At 45.3% G+C, this 18,304-nt stretch overlaps 1 protein-coding gene across 1 annotated transcript in view; it reads right to left on the bottom strand.

Moving 5' to 3' along the window:
• Nucleotides 1-18,304, bottom strand: part of spock2 (SPARC (osteonectin), cwcv and kazal like domains proteoglycan 2) — a gene marked incomplete at both ends in the record, with an annotated part of 28,726 nt that overhangs the window by 251 nt on the left and 10,171 nt on the right. The window contains 8 exons of the mRNA XM_080017012.1: nucleotides 469-600; nucleotides 3,292-3,354; nucleotides 3,943-4,161; nucleotides 5,061-5,201; nucleotides 5,310-5,418; nucleotides 6,384-6,489; nucleotides 6,894-7,008; nucleotides 14,713-14,758. Of these exons, the coding sequence (XP_079873138.1) occupies nucleotides 469-600; nucleotides 3,292-3,354; nucleotides 3,943-4,161; nucleotides 5,061-5,201; nucleotides 5,310-5,418; nucleotides 6,384-6,489; nucleotides 6,894-7,008; nucleotides 14,713-14,758 (931 nt within the window). The remainder of the gene's footprint in view (nucleotides 1-468; nucleotides 601-3,291; nucleotides 3,355-3,942; nucleotides 4,162-5,060; nucleotides 5,202-5,309; nucleotides 5,419-6,383; nucleotides 6,490-6,893; nucleotides 7,009-14,712; nucleotides 14,759-18,304) is intronic.

Here is an 18,304-nt window from a genome sequence, read left to right on the forward strand (position 1 = left end):
AGCGATGGAGTCCCAGCCAATGCCATAACGCCGAAATCAATTGGACAACACTAGAGCGAAAAGGTCAATAGTTATTTCTGAGCCTTGCCGGGGGAGCCATTATTACTGGAGCGCAGGTTGGGTCCGGCCCCCGTTCCCATTTATCTTGAGAGACTTTTCTCAGTGCGACAGGCGTTCCTTTGGAATGCAAATGACCCCCGGACGGATGAATGTGCCACCAGTCTCTGCACTGAGTTATGACGTGGCGGACCTCAACCCACTCACATAAAGGACGCCTTGTGCGGGCGGCAGTGAAGGACAAGCGCGGCGGCGAGCGGGGAATGCATTTGGGAAAGTGCGGGCTAGCGGGCGGAGCTACAGGGCTGTGTCTCGTTGTGTCTCGAGGGTGGGGGTGGGGTAGGAGATTTGAAATTGAAATTCAAAGCGGCAGCCAATGAAGTGACGGCCGGAACACACGGCGGCTCTTACAGCAGTCGGACTTGCCGCGAATCCTGGACCCGGCTATTTCCGCCCCGTGGTGGTCAACGCACCAGCACTCCCCTCGGTCACACTGCTGCTTCCTGTAGAAACCATCCTCGTCGCAGCTGGGGATGAAGAAACCTGGCACAGACACACACATGCACGCACGCACGTACGCACACACATTTATACAATTATACACATACAACGCAAACATATCCCACTTTGTGCCTTTCACAATCAAGGCCGAACGTGTTTGGACTTCTCAAGCAACCCCTGTCGCAGCAAATGCAGCCAATTCAATATTCCATGAATACTAATCTATTCATTGAGCAAGATAGGGGTGAGTAAGAGATTAGTCAGCAGATTGCATCAGGCGACGAGAAGATCATGTGGCAAGAAAGAACACAAGGTCCTGGAGTGATTTCTAAGCCTGTGGAATCATTTTCTACTCGCTTCCAAACGGAGGTGTTACTACTGTAGAATTTCATCTTTGGGTGGGCATTTGGATTATTTGAGTGGGCAACAACAAAAATGTTGCCTTTCCTAAATAGGGTATATAAACAAGGGCTTAGTTTAGGGGGGGGGGGTCACTGAGAGTCTCCCTGCTCCGCACGGGCTTTTTTTGTTCCATTCAATTAATCTAAAAAAATCTACATTTACAATAAACACACACTGTTTTTATCTCGTCTTTTTTTGAGAAACTGTTTGCATGATCAGAGCGAAGATTGCTCTGGGCGGCAACCTTTTAAATTTTTTTTTTAGAAAGTTTTAAAATACAGGAGATTTACGGGAAAGCAGCAGCGGAAGAGTCTTCATGGGATGGGCAATTGATTCCTCTGGGTGGGCAAGGCTTATTTCTGGGAAGGCCACGGCCACCCCAGCCCACCCGTAGACACGCCCCTGCTTCCAAACCATAACAATAACATGAAACAGCCCACGTTCAGTATTGTGAACACAGTGGAGCCAAGGGGATTACCACACCGTAGTAGAATACACAAAGACCAAAGAGGAATTTGTAAAGTATTGTAAAGGTTTATCCTCGTCTTCACTCTAAGACGGTCACTTTGTTCCTTTAAAGTTAGTTGCCTTCTTCTGATTCATTGATTTTTTTGAAGAGGTGAAGAGGATATTTTTTCGATTCATTTGTTGAAACTAAGTGCAGTGCCCGTTAAAAACATGCATGTTCGCTCATCCAAACAACCTCACACTGACTTGAACCGCTGCACATACGAGTTGCACTCGGGAAAGTTGTGGCGGATGGCGGTAAAAAAACACCAGGGGAAGACACTTTTTGTCACGGGAAAAAAACAAACCCAAGTCGCGGCTACTCGGGCAAAAAACACACCCATGTCGCTCAGAGCTGAGCTGAGCGGCTGGCTGTTCGCTTGTCTATGCAAAACGTTTTTTGATATTACACATGACCTGTGTCCAAATTGCACCAAATTGGACACTGCACGTCATTGGTTCCCCAGCGATACACAAGTGTGAGTAGATCGGATGAACGGTTGTCTAGATAATAGATAATCAAAGGACAGACAGATTGGAGATTGGACAGAGAGAGAACAGAGATTCCTTCCTTTATAGTCAGATTCTCATCCATATCGATAGTTTACTGACCACAACTAGCTACGCTGCTTTATCAAATTCACCAAAAAGCGCTTGCCTTTCACTTCTTGTGCGTGCTCGATCCTTGCATTCTTGCTGGGAAAGGTGGACCCCGCCACTGGGCTTGGGCAGATTTATGATTGAATCGTCAATCGCCGATCGACTCCATCGATCACCGATTGCTCAGCGCTGCCGAGTAACCACTTGTGATCGGATCTCACTTCCCCGCTCTATATGCAAACTTGGTATTATAATATAGCAATATATAATATAATCGCAAAGAGAAAGATCTAGATTTATTTTGTTTCCTTAGTTTCTTACTTGTTTGGAAAATTGTAAATGTAAACCTATCTCAGATAATTGGAGAGAGTTTTATTTCCACTGGATGATTTTTGTCAATACTTTATTTTTAAATAATAAATCCTGCTATTCTGTAATGGGGAGACCGCATTTGCCGCATTTCATCATGTTCTATGCACCCCCTTCCCAATAAAATCGTCAATTGGCGATTGCTGCACCCCGGCGATTGGTATTTTGCACGATCGAGGAGCAGGTGCGTAACACAAAAACATGGAATGGCTGTTTATTATAAAGTGCCAGCTAAATAAAGTTTCAAATATGAACATTTTTTCACAAAATAATCTTGTGGCTATTTTAACATGAGCACTGCTGCTACGTAACGATAAGACCTACAGTGTGGGACTGGCTATACTGTCACTGGCTGCCCAGTTTATGGAAAACAAGCTTTCAAGGGAACATCTAAGCGGTAGTTTGGCAGAGTTTCCCTTAGCTCCCCGTGTAGCTTTCACTTTGCTCCGCGCCCTTGAGGAGTCCAGACTCAGAGCCAAGTCAGCCAGCTAAAATCTGGAGTGCACACATGCACACACACACACACACACGCACACACACACACACACACACACACAAAAAAAAGTGCACGCACACACACACACACACACACACACACACACACACACACACACACACACACAGACACGCGCGTGCACTACACCTAAACATACACTGATGGCTGCAATCCATCGCCTTCTGTCAGTGTCAGCTTCTAATCTACACGGCTGATCGGGAGGTAATCCCCACCTCCTCCTTGGCATCTGCTGGATGAAAAGCCTTCTAGGAACACATGCAGCGATGAAACTTGGAAGAGGAGTGAAGTAGACAAGAGAGGTATGAAACAACTTATTATCATACTATTGAGCAACATACCGAATTTCCTTTTGCCTCCCTCCTGAACCTGGATCCTCTCAAGCTCGGCCAGACACGGGGGCTCTGAGGTGGAGAAGTGCAGAATCTCTCAAAAATGGGAGGGAATCCAAATAATAAAAACCGCGACACATCAATTTTTCAGCACAGTCAGGGGCAGGAATTACACAAAGAACTGGTACGAGCCTAAAACGAAAAGGGGCGACGGCAATAAAAAGAGGAATTCTCCCTAAGAGGCGAGTCATTGACTGTTTTTCCCGGACATTTTGATGCTTCTAAAACCATTCCACACGCAAACACTCCTCCTTTAGAGTGAGGGAGTGCTGGTCCACGCCTGCAACCTAGACCTAGTTTCTGCTCGGCTGCCTGGCTGGCAGACATAATCACCCGGAGCTGTGGGAGAAGCAGGCTGACAACAAGCAGCAGGGATGTTTTCCGAGCCTGGCAGTGGCCGTCTTCGCCCCGCGGGGGGAAGCGCAGGGCGAACGGGAAGACAAAGCATCATGGAGCAGCGAGTGACGTAGAGGTGGCTTTCTCCTCGGGGGCGGCTCGGAGACGTGCCCGGCATCGGAATTATACGAAAAGCAACACGCTTATTCACATTCACGTGAATAAGAATCTCCGCGCACACTCTCTCCGGTGCCCTGTACGTACTCTCTCTCCAGAAGCAGAGGCACCACTCGGCCGTGGACACCTTCCCGTCCCGGTAGGAGTCACAGGAGTTGAAGAAGGGCCGGATGCAGATCTCGTACTTGTCCAAGTTGATGGCGGCCAACTCCACCTGGTCCAGGTACAGGTCGCTGTTGGTGTCCAGTTTTGAGAACATCCAGCCGATGGAGTCCTTGCAGCTGGCCACCAGGCTGCGGTCCAGCACTGAAGGGGCGGGGGGGGGGAATACAAAGAAACGTCTTGGAAACTTATTGTTACTGTTCAATGCCCCAGAAAGCCCTTCTGCATCGAACATATTTCTTTATTTGCTTTGATAGAACACACACTCAACAGTGAGGATAATTGTGTGTTAAGAATCTAATACTGTAGGAGTAGATCCTATTTTAGCCAAATCCTTCATAAATGTAAATTCCACTTTGGGTCCACCAGGGGAAAAAAAGAGCTCTCTAGATGTGGTGCGTTCAGAGACTCACCACATCTCATTTGAATACCCCAAACTACTGGGGAAGGTTCTGCCTGCCCTCCCTCCAACCAAGAACAGGTACAGCATAAGGAATTTAGCATACACCTTTACCAAGTATTTTTTAATATCTTTCGCAAACATCGTTTTGAAACGCCAGAAAGGGAGACTCAAATGATAGGTTCTGAAACTTACTCCTCAATGAAATCTCTTTTTCCAATCTCTTTTAGGAAGCGACGCAACTTGCTGTTTCTAGTCTCTTACGTTAGCTCGGGGGAGCCAAAAGAGCAGATTTGCCGAGGTGCGAGTACAAACGCGCAGTTTGCGATCATAAAAAGACCGTCCAACAACAATATCGTGAGCTTCTTGTTTTCGTTTTTACTTTTTGAGGCTGAAACGTTTGCCCCATTGAACTGCATTGACGCACGGTGACAGGCTGCAGCAGAGTGGTGAGTTTCTCAACAGTAAAGCCTTCAGTGAGGTTGTTGCTATGAACAGTTATACATGATGTGAACATGTTAATAAAGCCCTGGGAGGAAAAATGGCGAACCTATAAACCCGTCTAAGATGAATGATCTCGGTGGCATTCCCCTTTAATAAAAACAAATCTAAAGGAATGAAAAGGCGGCTCTTTCAGTCAGACCTGAAGCGGGGTTGGTGCCGGCGGCCGCGGCGCTGGCTGCTGGTTTACTGTTGTTGTTCTGCTTGGCGTTTCCCTGAAGCAGCTGGAACCAGTCCCTCAGACGCTCGCCCAGATCTGCCAGATCCTGACCGGTGCAGCTCTCTGCGGACGGTGGAAGAGGTCCATAAGGAAATTAAACAGAGTGTATGTGTGTGAGTGTGTGTGTGTGTGTGTGTGTGTGTGTGTGTGTGCGTGCGAGCTTGATCTTACCGTGGTGGGTCTCCCTGGGAACAGGGGCTGCGGTTGCACATGGACATAAACCCGAACACTTCAACGTCAGAACCTTCCCCGTAAGACAGGACTGCTGCTCCAGCTTGCACTGTGCCACACACACACACACACACACACATGCACGCACAGACGCATGCGCGCGCACACACACACACACACACACACACACACACACACACACACACACACACACACACACACACACACACACACACACACACACACACACACACACAAGCACACACACATTGACAAGACGACAGTCAGAGGAATGGGGTCACCATGGGATCGCCATAATGCAGATCAAATATTCAAGGTGACAGACTGTACACTTTGATTCAAATCACTCGCTCTCCCCGGAATGTCTCCACTGCTCCACCTTCACGTAAGGTCGGGAACAGGAGGTGGAGCGTAAATCGATAGGAATAAATCGGGATTCGGACGCTGCCGGATGGACGTCCATTGTTCTCTAGAGGTGATATATCTTTGTTATCGCTTGTGTTTTTTCGATGAATCTATTAGGCATTGTATGTCCCCAATAGGCTCTACGTTATTACTCTGAGGAACATTGGTTAAAGGGTGGGTTCACGGTCACATCGAACTGTCTGTCTGTCTGGCTGTCTGCCTGTATGTCTGAACCAACATTTAATAAGGCCTGGGCTGAACAAGTGTGAGTACAAATATAATAATAACATAGTGATGATACAATAATATAATAATATTCTATTGTATAACAGCGTATAAAGTATATATAATAATACCCTAATACACATACAAACATACATACAGTAATACCCTGTATAATACAGTAATACCCTCATACCATATATGCATAATAAACCTATGAGTTACACTGCGCTTTATATATATTTTTTATATTTTTATATATTTGGCTATTTCTGTTCCTTATTTTTGGCTATTTTTGCATATTTTGCCATTTTTTAGACTGTTACGTTTTTTGTCGACGTTCAGCTCTGCGCTAGCTGCTATTATAAATTATATAAATATATACATACTGCATATACGGTACATATAAATATATTCAGTGAATACCTTGGAGGCGTAATTACGTCCGTCGGATCCACACACAGGCCCGGTGGAGGAAATGGGACACGGCTTACAGTTTCCCTCAGGAGATCTGAGCGTCGGCTGCTTGAGTCTGGAGAGAGAAACAGCCTCAGTCTTGTTAGAGCCGCAGCTTCTTCATTCACCCCATCTGGGTTACTGCTCAATACCGACACCAGCACTTCAGCCGTCCTCCACGCCGACCTTGGAGCAGCAGTGTTTGGTTAAACGTGGTTTTAGTCGATAGGACCGCTGAAGGTTTTAACATTACCACTGGAAAGGACAAGAGAAACCTTCCCAAATCACCAACCAGCCTCGTTAATGTTCCATGTTACTTTTTTTAACACACGCACGCACGCACGCACGCACGCACACACACACACACACACACACACACGCACACGCACGCGCACGCGCACGCGCACGCGCACGCGCACGCGCACGCACACACACACACACACACACACACACACACACACACACACACTGCCCACTCACCTGTGTTCCAGTTTCTTGCGGTTGACGCACACGGCTCTTTGGTAGCCCTGGGCGATGCACGTCTTGTGTCGGCTGCACTTAACCTTCTGACAGGGGTCCTTGGTGGTGTCCACATCTGAGGGAAAATTAAGAAATGATAAATCTCTTTTTTTTCCACCACCATCATTTTTAATCTCGTACTTATTTTTTTAATCTCTGTTTTGCAAATCCCATCTCAAGCCACTGACCTTGGAAGCTCTTTTGCAAAAAAAAAAACAAACAAAACCCTAGAATATTTGTGATAGGTGGAGGGATGGGAGATATATCTGGCAATAGGATGGAAGATTTTAACTTGTTTTTGCACAGCATTTATTTTTTCTAGTTTGGAGAATGAATGCTGAATGCTTGGAAGAGGTTTTTTTTTTTTAATTGGATTTGCCTTGAGAATCCTGAGACGGCAGTTTTTCTTAACTTTTCTTTCCGTAAAAAAAAAAAAGATCCGAAGACTCTTGGCTTGGTTGGCTTAATGATTAGTAAAGATGGATATTTTGTGAGGAGGCAGTCTGCATGCCTGCAAGTCTGGCGCGCCCGACTTCATCCATCACTCTCTTTGCAGGCTGCTAATGTTAGACTGTGTGTCAGCACCAAACACATACTCATATGTCAGCGGTGTCTATTCTAAGCAGTCCACACCCCTGAGGTCCACGCCCTCCATTCCAACATCTCCCAAACCTGATTCACCTCCACGATCCATCAGGACAAGACTGTAATCAATGCAACAATCAATGCTTCACAAATCGCCGCGGCAGGCGTCATTTATGTAATAAAGTCATAGCTTGTTTTTTGGATTCACGGCGCCAAAGGAATTTGACCGTCTCCTCCCATGGCATCTCCGTCAGATGGAGGAAAACACATTAATGCCGCCCGCATCACAGGATTACCGGCAGATATCTGATTTGAGAGGCAAATCCAAAGCAATATACCTCCGTGTCGTGCATGAGCTGGTTGTATAACAATCTGTGACTGACTGGCTGACTCCCGGGCTGGGAGGAAGGAGGTGTCGGGACGCATATCCAGCCTCTTCATCCATTTAGACTCTCATTGGCTAAGCCTCGCAGCCTAAATCCCCGTCGGCACTAATTGCATCGAGTTGATCTCTGTTTTTTTCTTCTGCTTAGTACCTCACACATCTCCCAACCTCCTCCTTCTCGTCCTCCTCTCGTGTTTCTCTCCATCTCTCCCTGTATTTCACCACTTGCACCCTCTTCCTGCATCCAGCCCTCCATCCCAGGAGGTTTCCGATGTTTCATCTCCCCGTCTAATTCACGCCGGTGCGTCGGCGCACTCGGTTTACAGTGTCATCCCTCCAGATGGCTTCCGAGATAGATCCGGGGGCGGGTAGAGAGAGTCAAAGAAACAAGACGCAGAGGAAAAAAGGGGCAAATCTGATTATGAGAGATTTTCCTCATTGTGAAGCTACGCTGACGGTAACTCTCCGGGTGTTATTGTGTCAACAAAGGATACTTGAGCCAAAGAAATGAAAACGGAGATACTGTAAAAAAAACAACAAAAAAAACAGATAATCCCCTGTTTAAATAGCAAAACATTTGTAAGTAAATCTTGTTCCTATCAGGCAGTTACAATGCTGACATGGCAACGTTTTGTTGTGAGAGCAGAAGCATAAGGTGGCTGCCTGAGCCTCATGTTAAGTTAACAGGCTTCCGCGGATTAAAGCGATGCCCGCGATGATGACGTTACCATAGCAACAGGCTCTCAGCGGTCCAGAAATTGTTTTTCAGGACCGACTGTGATTCGCAGCTCAATCTGGTATTTTTCTGCAAAGGCTCTCGCTCTCCCTGTCTCTCTCTCTCCTCCCTTCTATCGCCCCCCCCCCCCCCCCCCCAACTCCTTTGCTCACTCCCTGTTCCTCGGATAGAAATTAAATCCATCTATCTCTTTCGCCATCACCGTCCTTTTTTCCTCTGGCTCACCCACCCCCCCATACCCAGCACTGTCCCTATGCATCGCCTTCATTTCTTCCATCCATCATCCCACCTCCCCCCCTGCCTCTTTCTTCCTCCTGCTTTCATCCCCACATACTTTTCCTCCCCGCTCTGAAATCCTTCTCCCGTCTACCGCTCTGGACGTCTAGTGCTAAAAGGTGCCGTCGCAAACCCTTCTTAATTAGCTTGGAGCTCCCATCTGATCCAACCCAAATTCACATCCGGTTAATCCCGGTCGCTTCAGACGTGGCCGACTGAGACGGCATCGATCGCGGCACACGTACTGTTCTAATGTCATCGGATCGATCTGGTTTCTCAGTGTATTTACACTGCACAGCCTCGCGGATCCAATTAAAAGGCAACAATGAGGGGTGCTCTTATATTTGAGGAACAGAACAAACTTATGTTCTTCTGTAATGCAAATCTAAAACAACCGATAGCAACGGACACTCCGACAGATGAACGTCAACATATGGAGAATGCTGAGAATGGATCATTGAAGGTACGGCTGCCAAGATAATGGACCAGGGGTCTTTCCAGGGGGTCCCCAGCAAAATGATTAATAGTTCAACTCCACCAGTATTTAATTTTCACCTCAACACCGCTAGAGAATGTAAAATAAGGACTGTTTTGATCAGAAGCAAGATCAAACAGGATCCTTAGCCTGAATTCGAATCAAAGGGAGGGTCCTTGATGCCGAAAAAAGGTCGAAAATCACTGATGTCGGGGATGAATGACAGTGAGGAGGGAACAATGGTTCAGAGGGAGAAGCTTTGATTGTACTAAGACGCTTCTGCAGGGCTGAGTGAAGAGGGGGGTTGATCTTTTCAGCACTTTTAAGTAGAGATAGAAGGGTGAAAGGACGACCAATGGCGGCCGCCGGCCTGGAGGTGCATCGGTGCGACATCCCACCCCCACCTCCACACACCGCAGCGCTGACCTGCAGGGACTCATTTTAGGATTCAGCGCAAGATGCCTCCTGTCGCCCAGAGCCTTGACGGGCGAAGGCTGAATGCTGAACATGGTCCGTGATGAGGACGCTTTGATCGAGGCCCTCGAGCGTAGACTTGGGGGGATGATGGGTTCTGACTGCAATTATGAGTTTACACAATCCTTTTTATATTTGATAGCACCGCTGGGCAATGTTATTTCTTGACGAATACCTTGATATTTTTACCTTGATATACCTTGTTTGCGAAACAATCCTCGGTGATGTGGATATTAACAGTCTGTGAAGTTTAGAAAACTGCATAACTTCACTGTAATGCAGGGTTGAAGACAACATTTAGCTATATCACTATATTCAGATTATCAAAATCCCAGTCTCATGTCACAATATTGACATTATACCGACACATTCCGATTATTTCGCTGTATTACGGGGCAAATTAAAAATAAATAAATATATGAAAAGCAGCCTCAGAGGACATTGTGGTGTAAAACTGAGATTTTGCTCTTTTAACTAGTCATCACACACATTTTACATTGCCCTTGACCATTTTCTTTCCATTAACACCAACCAGCCCTTCCTTATATTATACCTTCCTTATACCTTATACTAACCCTCATCCTAACCCTTTTTAATAATATTTTAGGTTTTTCAATATTTACATCACATAATATAAGGAAAGTGATCAGGGGTCATGTAAAATGTGTGTGCTGCCTAGTAAATGGGCTAGAACTAAATTTGGCAGCGGTATGGTCCTTCAGGTGTGACATTAAGGACATCTCGGCGAGGCGAAGTGTCCGCTAATGAACAACCTACATGCGTGTTTGTCCTGCGTCCTGTATCGACACCCTCCAGAGGTACGAACCTGCCGACCTGGCAGACTGCAGAGTCAGTGTCTTTTTTTCCTCCCTTTGTTCTTAAAGTTTGCCATTGATTTCAAAGTCAATGATTTGCTACAGGGATCTCAGTCACCTACAGCAGCCTCTCTGCGCCGAGGTCAGCTCATGAATAATCAGGCTGAGATGGATCCCGATTGAAAAAAAGGGGTTTGTGAGTGTGAACACACGAATATACAGTATTGTGTGTGTGTGTGTGTGTGTGTGTGTGTGTGTGTGTGTGTGTGTGTGTGTGTGTGTGTGTGTGTGTGTGTGTGTGTGTGGACTGAAACTGCTCTTCCACACTGAAAAGACCTGGTTCTCCACCATGATTATATACAGAGCCGCTTGATTAAATCACAGGGCTGGCGGAGCCACTGCAAGGACTAAAGTGACGAGTAGAAATTGTCACAGTTTGCTGCGGTAGAGTTTGAGTTTTTTTAATTTCTAGCCCCCTTCTCTTTTGTCAATTCCACCAAAAATTGTTAACGGTTGACGGGCCGCTGTTACCCCAGCCAAGGCATCGCTGGGTGGGTTAAGGCAGGGCGAGGAGTGCCGCGGGCTACAGGGCGTCTGATTCACCGGAGCTCCGCAGTGAAGACATCATGCTGATTTAGTTACGACTCCGAGGGACAAACCTCCTCCTCTCCCTCCGTCGCATCATTAGGTCTGTCATAAAGGCGAGCGGATCAATGGAGGGAAATGCCGCTCGCCTGTCAAAGGTGGGAGAGAATGAGGGATGGATGGAAATATAGGGGTTGCTGCTGCGTGAAGTGAATAATAAAAAGTAGTGGTGACTACTTATCCCGCAACCTGCAGCAGAGGTGTGGAAACGGTGATGAACGGGAAGCTGCATGCACACACACTTTATTCATAATATTTGGGGAACAATTATTATTAATGAAGCTATAATGACCAAGCATTTAGGGGCTTTGATTAGAATATCTTGAACAGTCCATGAAACTTCTAAAACTTGCATTACTTTACTGTAATTCAGCCTCAAAAACAACATTTCATTATATCACAGCATTACAATAACCTAAATCCTTGACATTTTTTTTTGCCTCACATTACAATATCAATATAATATTGATATATCGCCCTATTTAATAGCCTAATGTATTTCATCTTATTTTGTTATGTTTTCGAAATATTATAAAAACACAAAACTGGAACACAAATTTCTTCTCTCGATTAGTTTGAAATTTATAAATTTTTTATTTGTATTTATTCATTATTTTGTCTGATTCGTGCCATTTGCAAAATGAATTATTGAACTGATAATGTGAGCAGGAAAATAACATTATATTTCATGCGTTTATGAACGGAACGAAAGAGAAATGAAAACAAATGGCATAAATAATGAAGTTGTCGGCATCATTAAATGATAAATGGAAGATAAAGATTTCCCTACAAACCGTTCTTGCTCAGTTAGGTACAGTACCTTTGAAAATCATACCATGTGACATGGCAAGAACAACGTCCATGTCACGCCTCTTGACTCTCAGTCTCCTTGCAGGAAATCAAACCGCATGAGCCTCAACCCTCGTCATTCTGTCTCACTCTCACCCCCTTTTTTTGTCTCTTCTACACTCATTGGAAGTCATAATTAGTCCCTCTTTACTCCCTTGGATATTGCTGCTCGTGGACCCTCGCCATTTTAAGCAACTTCATTACGGCTCCAAATCAAAGTGACAACGGTGGAGCGCAAGACCCCGCGTGCCACGACGTCGTCTTTCCGAGGCTCAAATTGGGGGTCCGGAGCCGAGGGGCGGAAGCCGCAGAACCCTGTGGTGCGTGAGAAGGAGAACCACGGGATCTCCTGGGCCGGAGTGGGCGCAGTCGAGCAGCTGCAATTGCATTTCTTGACCTTTCCACTGTAAGAAGCCCACCCGAGAATACAAATAAGGATAATTCACAGCTCCATTCTGATACGATGAACCACAGACAGGAAGGGGGGGCCGGTAGAGAACAACACAGCGCTAACAGGTAATTTACACTGGAAAATATCTATGTTTTTCTTCTGCCGCATCAGAACGGAGAGCTTCAGTCGCAGCTTTTTAAATTATTTATCCGTGAGATGACGCAAGCCCATACGAACCCTTCAGAAAACCCCATAATATCAATTATTGAAGAGAGCACATGATCTTATAAAGACAGAGAAGACGGTGAAGGGCGATGGAGTTCCGTCACCCTAAAGCCCCCTCTACGCTAAAATGTGATCTGCATCTAGATACGTTATCTGGATAACGATCACGGGCCTTTGCATTTACACCTGGTGTTCATTAGCCTTCTCGCTATCTCGACTCTGCCCGCACTGTGATGGGATCTCAGGATGCAAATGAGGTCGGTGGACTCGTCAACAAAAAGCGACAATGACAATACTACTCTCTGGCCCTGACGTGTCTTCCCTACTTCGACAACTCCCCGCAGTAACACAAGGGCAACTGGACCGAATTACACCTCGCGACAATCGCACTTCGCTCGCTGTGGATGATCGGCGGAAGCGGCTCGCTCAGTCCTCCAACGACGCCGGGCGTATCGCAAAGTGTGGCCCGTCCCGTCGTGGAGGACAACGCCCTTTCGCGACCCCCGCCGTCCAGAGTTAGGCGTAGCTAGGCGCTGTCGTTCCAACTTGTGGGCGGATTTTGTTTTCCTCACGCATGCGGTCAAGCTGCACAGGTTGCATTTCCACCTGGCTGGGATCCCGTCCCAGCGCGAGCCAGAACATCGCCAGAAGGTGATTATGTCTCACTACATATATGCACGCTCGTATGTATCAGTATATGATAAATAAACATCATGAATCATCTTGAATCTTGAATCTTGCTCTGGCAGATCCTATCGCGTTGCATCACATTACATTACATGATCGTCATTGATCAGACGCTTTTGTCCAAAGCGAGTTACCATAAGTACATTTTTGTCACAGTGTCAAACCAACTGTGTGTCCCAGTCACAGCTAAACATTCTCTAGAAACAAGCAGTGCGGGTAGAGTAAGAGGGAGGTTTTTTTTTTTTTCTGGAATGAAAGTATGTTAGACAGTGAAGGGAAAAATATACTGGTGGGGTTGAAAGTGTTCTGCGTGCATTCACACCTGGCATTAGCATGCGTAGATAAAAGGCTTAAGCAGATCTATTTTAAATCATCAGTCGGCGATCGACTCCATTGATCGTGATTTATCACAGAGGATTTTTTTTATTTTTTTTATCCGCCAGGAAAAATCCGAGATTTTTGGTGCAAGTGCAGTTTACCGTGTTCTGGGGGGGAGGCTCTCAACCCTCTCTCCGCTCAGAGCTGTCGAGTAAGCAGTGGTGATCGGATCTCACTTCTCCGATCTACATGCAAATCTTGTGATTATAATAAAGCATTATATAATATAACCTCTTTTGTTTCCTTAGTTTCAAGAGGAAAAGAGGAAGGCCAAAGAGAATGTTTATGGATGTGGTGAGGGAGGACATGCAGGCGGTTGGTGTAAGGGAGGAAGATGCGCAGAACAGAAGGTATTGGAGGCAGATGATCCGCTGTGGCGACCCCTAACGGGAGCAGCCCAAAGAAGAAGAAGTTTCTTACTTGTATGAAAAAAGAAAAATGCAGTTTTCTACATGTATGAAACAACATTTTCAAACACAACTGAGTTAAGGGACTGTCTCTTTCCCTCCCTTTTCCATTTCCAAAAAAAAAACCTGTGTCCCCACTGTTCCGTGGCGCATCTCCCCGTTGCTTTCCGTTGCTATTGGACTTAATTTCGAAAAAACTGGATGTTTTGGCGTGAATACTGTATTTATAAAATAATAATCCTGCACTTCTATAAAGGGAAAACCGCATTTGCCACATTACATTATGTTCTATGTGCACCCACAACAACCCCCCCCCCCTTTGTGATAAAATCGTCAATTGCCGATTGGAATTTTGCACGATCTCCCAAGCCTTGCAGGTAACAGATCTAGACACAGATCTTATTTTAATGGCAGGTGTAAAAGTGTCAGTGAAAGCAAAACCGGAGACTTACTTTCATTTGATCCTTGATTCTCATCCCAGGAGCGGACGTAGTCGTCCTGTGGGAAACACAAAAGAAAGGCTTTGAGAGCTTTGAATTCCTCGGTCACCATAACTTTTGTGAGGCACATATCTGACACAGGAGACAGCATTCAGTGAAAAGAGACTTGGCCCACGACGCAGATGATCATTTCATAAACGTAGATGAAATTCCGAACGTTTTATATTTATTTATCTGATTTAACCTAGATTTAACCGGGAAGGTGAGGCGTCTCACTTACAAGAGAGTCCTGACCATGGCAGCAGGATCACACACATTTAGGTTGCAGAAAACAAATGCAAATGAAAATATATAGAATACAAATGAAATAATAAAATACATGAATAAATAGGTGAATGAAATTGTACCATGACCGTTTTTTTTTTTCCGATTTGCATGGAAATGTTGGCATGCAAACAATACGAAAATCGCTGCGGAATGCGAGACAGCCTGTATGCTGCTGTAGTGAAGCTGGCTTTCCCAATAATTGCTAACATTGATCATCGTAATTGTAATTGGCGAGGCAAAACAGAGAACGAATTAAGGAGACGCAGCGCAGCGAGGAGACGAAAGGAGGACAAAGAAGCGATGAGATGAATTATTAATGAAACGAGTAAACACGTAATGTGGCTGAAACGAGCGGCTGATGCAGAGCGACAAACTGACCTCTACCTCCTGATGAAACCGTGTCAGAGGAGGAGGAGGAGGAGGAGAGGAGGGGAAAAGAGGAACAGTTAGTGAAGAAGAGTCGTATCAGACACAGCAGATGCTGCAAATTACTGAATTATAAACATACTATTGAAATACATCATATAAATTTTAAATACTTCAAAAATACCATAAATATTGTCGAGTATTTGTGCAGTACTGAGTTGGAAATAAGTCATCAAAAATTAGTCCTTTTTATACATTTAAAGTCCGGTCCCTGTAGAACACATATCGCCATTAAGATTTAGGGCCATAACAACTGGTTAAATCCTGACAACACATTGACTAAGCATCGTTCATGAAGTTCAAATGAGAAGCCCATCGTCTCACACGATTCTCAGAGAGGTGGATCTTTTTTTTTAAATCAGGTTCAAGAGACTCAAGTCAGCCATTTATCACTTACTTTAGGGTTTCAAACCAACGGCTTCATAAAGGACACGATGGGAAATGTATTTGGTGAGATGCTTTCTCCCGAGTGTGTGCAGTCTGTCGATATACCGTCAACAAAATGAGTCTTTATTACCCGGGCAGGGTGAGGTGAGGAATAGACCTAAGAAAAGCAGGGTAGATATAAAGGATCTATGGAGATATACATTAATCTTCCTGCTTCACTGTTAATTTCATTTAAGTTATTGTAGAGGACTGTATTTTTCACTTTAGGACATTACCTTTTTATAATTCTGGTTTTTACATTACTTTTTAAAATGTTTTTCTGTAGTCCATCGGTGCCCAAGGCTCATTGATGCATGTAGGGAGCCAAGTCTAGCCCGTCTGGTTCGATCCCACGGAAGAGCTACTGTAGCACAAATTGCTGAAAAAGTTAATGCTGCTATGATAGAAAGGTGTCACAACACACAGTGCATCACAGCTTGATGTGTATGGGGCTGTGTAGACGCAGACCGGTCAGAGTCCCCATGCTGACTCCTGTCCTCCACCGAAAGCACCTAAGATGGGCATGTGAGTGTCAGAACTTGACCATGGAGGAATGGAAGAAGGTGGCCTGGTCTGATGAATCACGTTTTCTTCTACATCATGTGGATAGGTGGGTTTAGGGTCTGATCCAATTGACCATCTGTGGGATGTTCTGGAACAACAATCCCGATCCATGGGGGCCCCACCTCACAACTTCCAGGACTTAAAGGATCTGCTGCTTACGTCTTGGTGCCAGATACCACAGGACACCTTCAGAGGTCTTGTGGAGTCCATGCCTCCACGGGTCAGAGCTGTTTTGGCGGCACGAGGGGGAGCTACACAATATTGGCAGGTGGTTTTAATATTATGGCTGATCGGTGTGTATCCCCATGGCCTCTACCAACACCATTTTACAGTGAAGGGCACTTTGATACCTACACACTAAGTTTAGAAAATATATTTACAATCGAATATTTACATATACACATGACTAGCCCAAAACAGAGTAAATAAAATGCATAATAAACTGAAGAAATACCAAACAAAAGCCAAAACTCAACAAAATCTCTCTACCCACTCCCCTCTCTTCCTTGACTACTTTGTTCAGCCTAACAAAGTAATCGTCGTCAGCAGGAGGCCTATAGCTGCATTCTCACGGGTGCACTCCAAGAAAACACGGCCTGAGGGTAGACCTCAAAGAAGGAGTGATTAGTAACAGTTCCTCAAATTAAAAGCACGCAACATAATCAACGAAAAATGAACTTCCTGTGTCTGTCTAGTCTGTTTACTCGATTACAGTCAACGTGCATTGCGTGTATTGTTTCTTTCACCTCAGTGAGGGGGATGCTCTCCAGCTCCCTCACACATGCAAAAAAATAATGAGCAAATAACCAATAACCAAGCCTATTAACCAGTCAATATCCAATATAGGAGCAGTATGGCTAGGCAACATATTGAAAAAATATGGATATTGTGATATGAGACTCGAGATATAGTCTGAGATGTTGGTTATTGTAGAAAAAGGTTGTCTTTAAGGCCGCATTACAGTAAAGTAATGCAATTCTCTGAACTTTATAGACAGTTCTAGCTGATCTAATCGAGGCCTCAACCTGATTGGTGATAATATACACATTACTAACATTAAATATCTTATGAAAGCACCAATAATAATCCCAAAAATATCGTCAAACTATCAACGGGAGGTATTCATACAAAAATATTTGAAATATTCATTCATAAATATTGTGATTTTGACAATTATCGCCTTGGCCCTAGTGAGCAGTCATAGACAAATCTTGATTTTTTTTTTTTATTCATCATTTCCTACTTCCTTCCAGCCACGTGCCATCCACGCACCACTAGCAAATCTGTGCTCACAGATCACACGGCACGCTGCATACTGCATCTCCAAGACGGAACAAAGGAGAGGCCCTGACAGCCAAAACGTTGATGCTGTTTTCCTCAGCGCTCGCGGAACCGGAGGCACAAGAAGCAGACATTCTAATTTCTGTTTGTCTGTCTGGACGGAGGCTGGAGACTGCAGGGAGATGAGGCGGAACATCAAACGCTGCGGCATTAGAGTCTGTCTGCTGCGCTGCTCTGGTGCCACGGCGTGAAGATCCAGTCACAGTGCACCGGGGGGCATGGGGGAATCGAACGCAGACGTTCCCGTGGCTGTTTGCGTTCACACTTACCCCACGTGTCCACTGGGGGCAGTATCACATGCAGTGAGCCACAATGTGCAGAAAACCTCAAGGAAATCAGGTTTTTGGTGTTTCTTTTCCAAATCAGCGTGTTTGATGCGTTTTGGGAGATTTGGAAGGTGGGCCAAGCTGTACTGTACATGGTTGAAACACCAAAACACTGCAAGTGAAGCTGCATATCATGACTGGAAATGTGTGCATTTTTCGGCCATATTTTTTGGTCGTAAATAAAGATTAAATGA

This window comes from Zeus faber (genome assembly GCF_960531495.2).
Source record: "Zeus faber genome assembly, chromosome: 16".
NCBI lineage: Eukaryota > Metazoa > Chordata > Actinopteri > Zeiformes > Zeidae > Zeus > Zeus faber.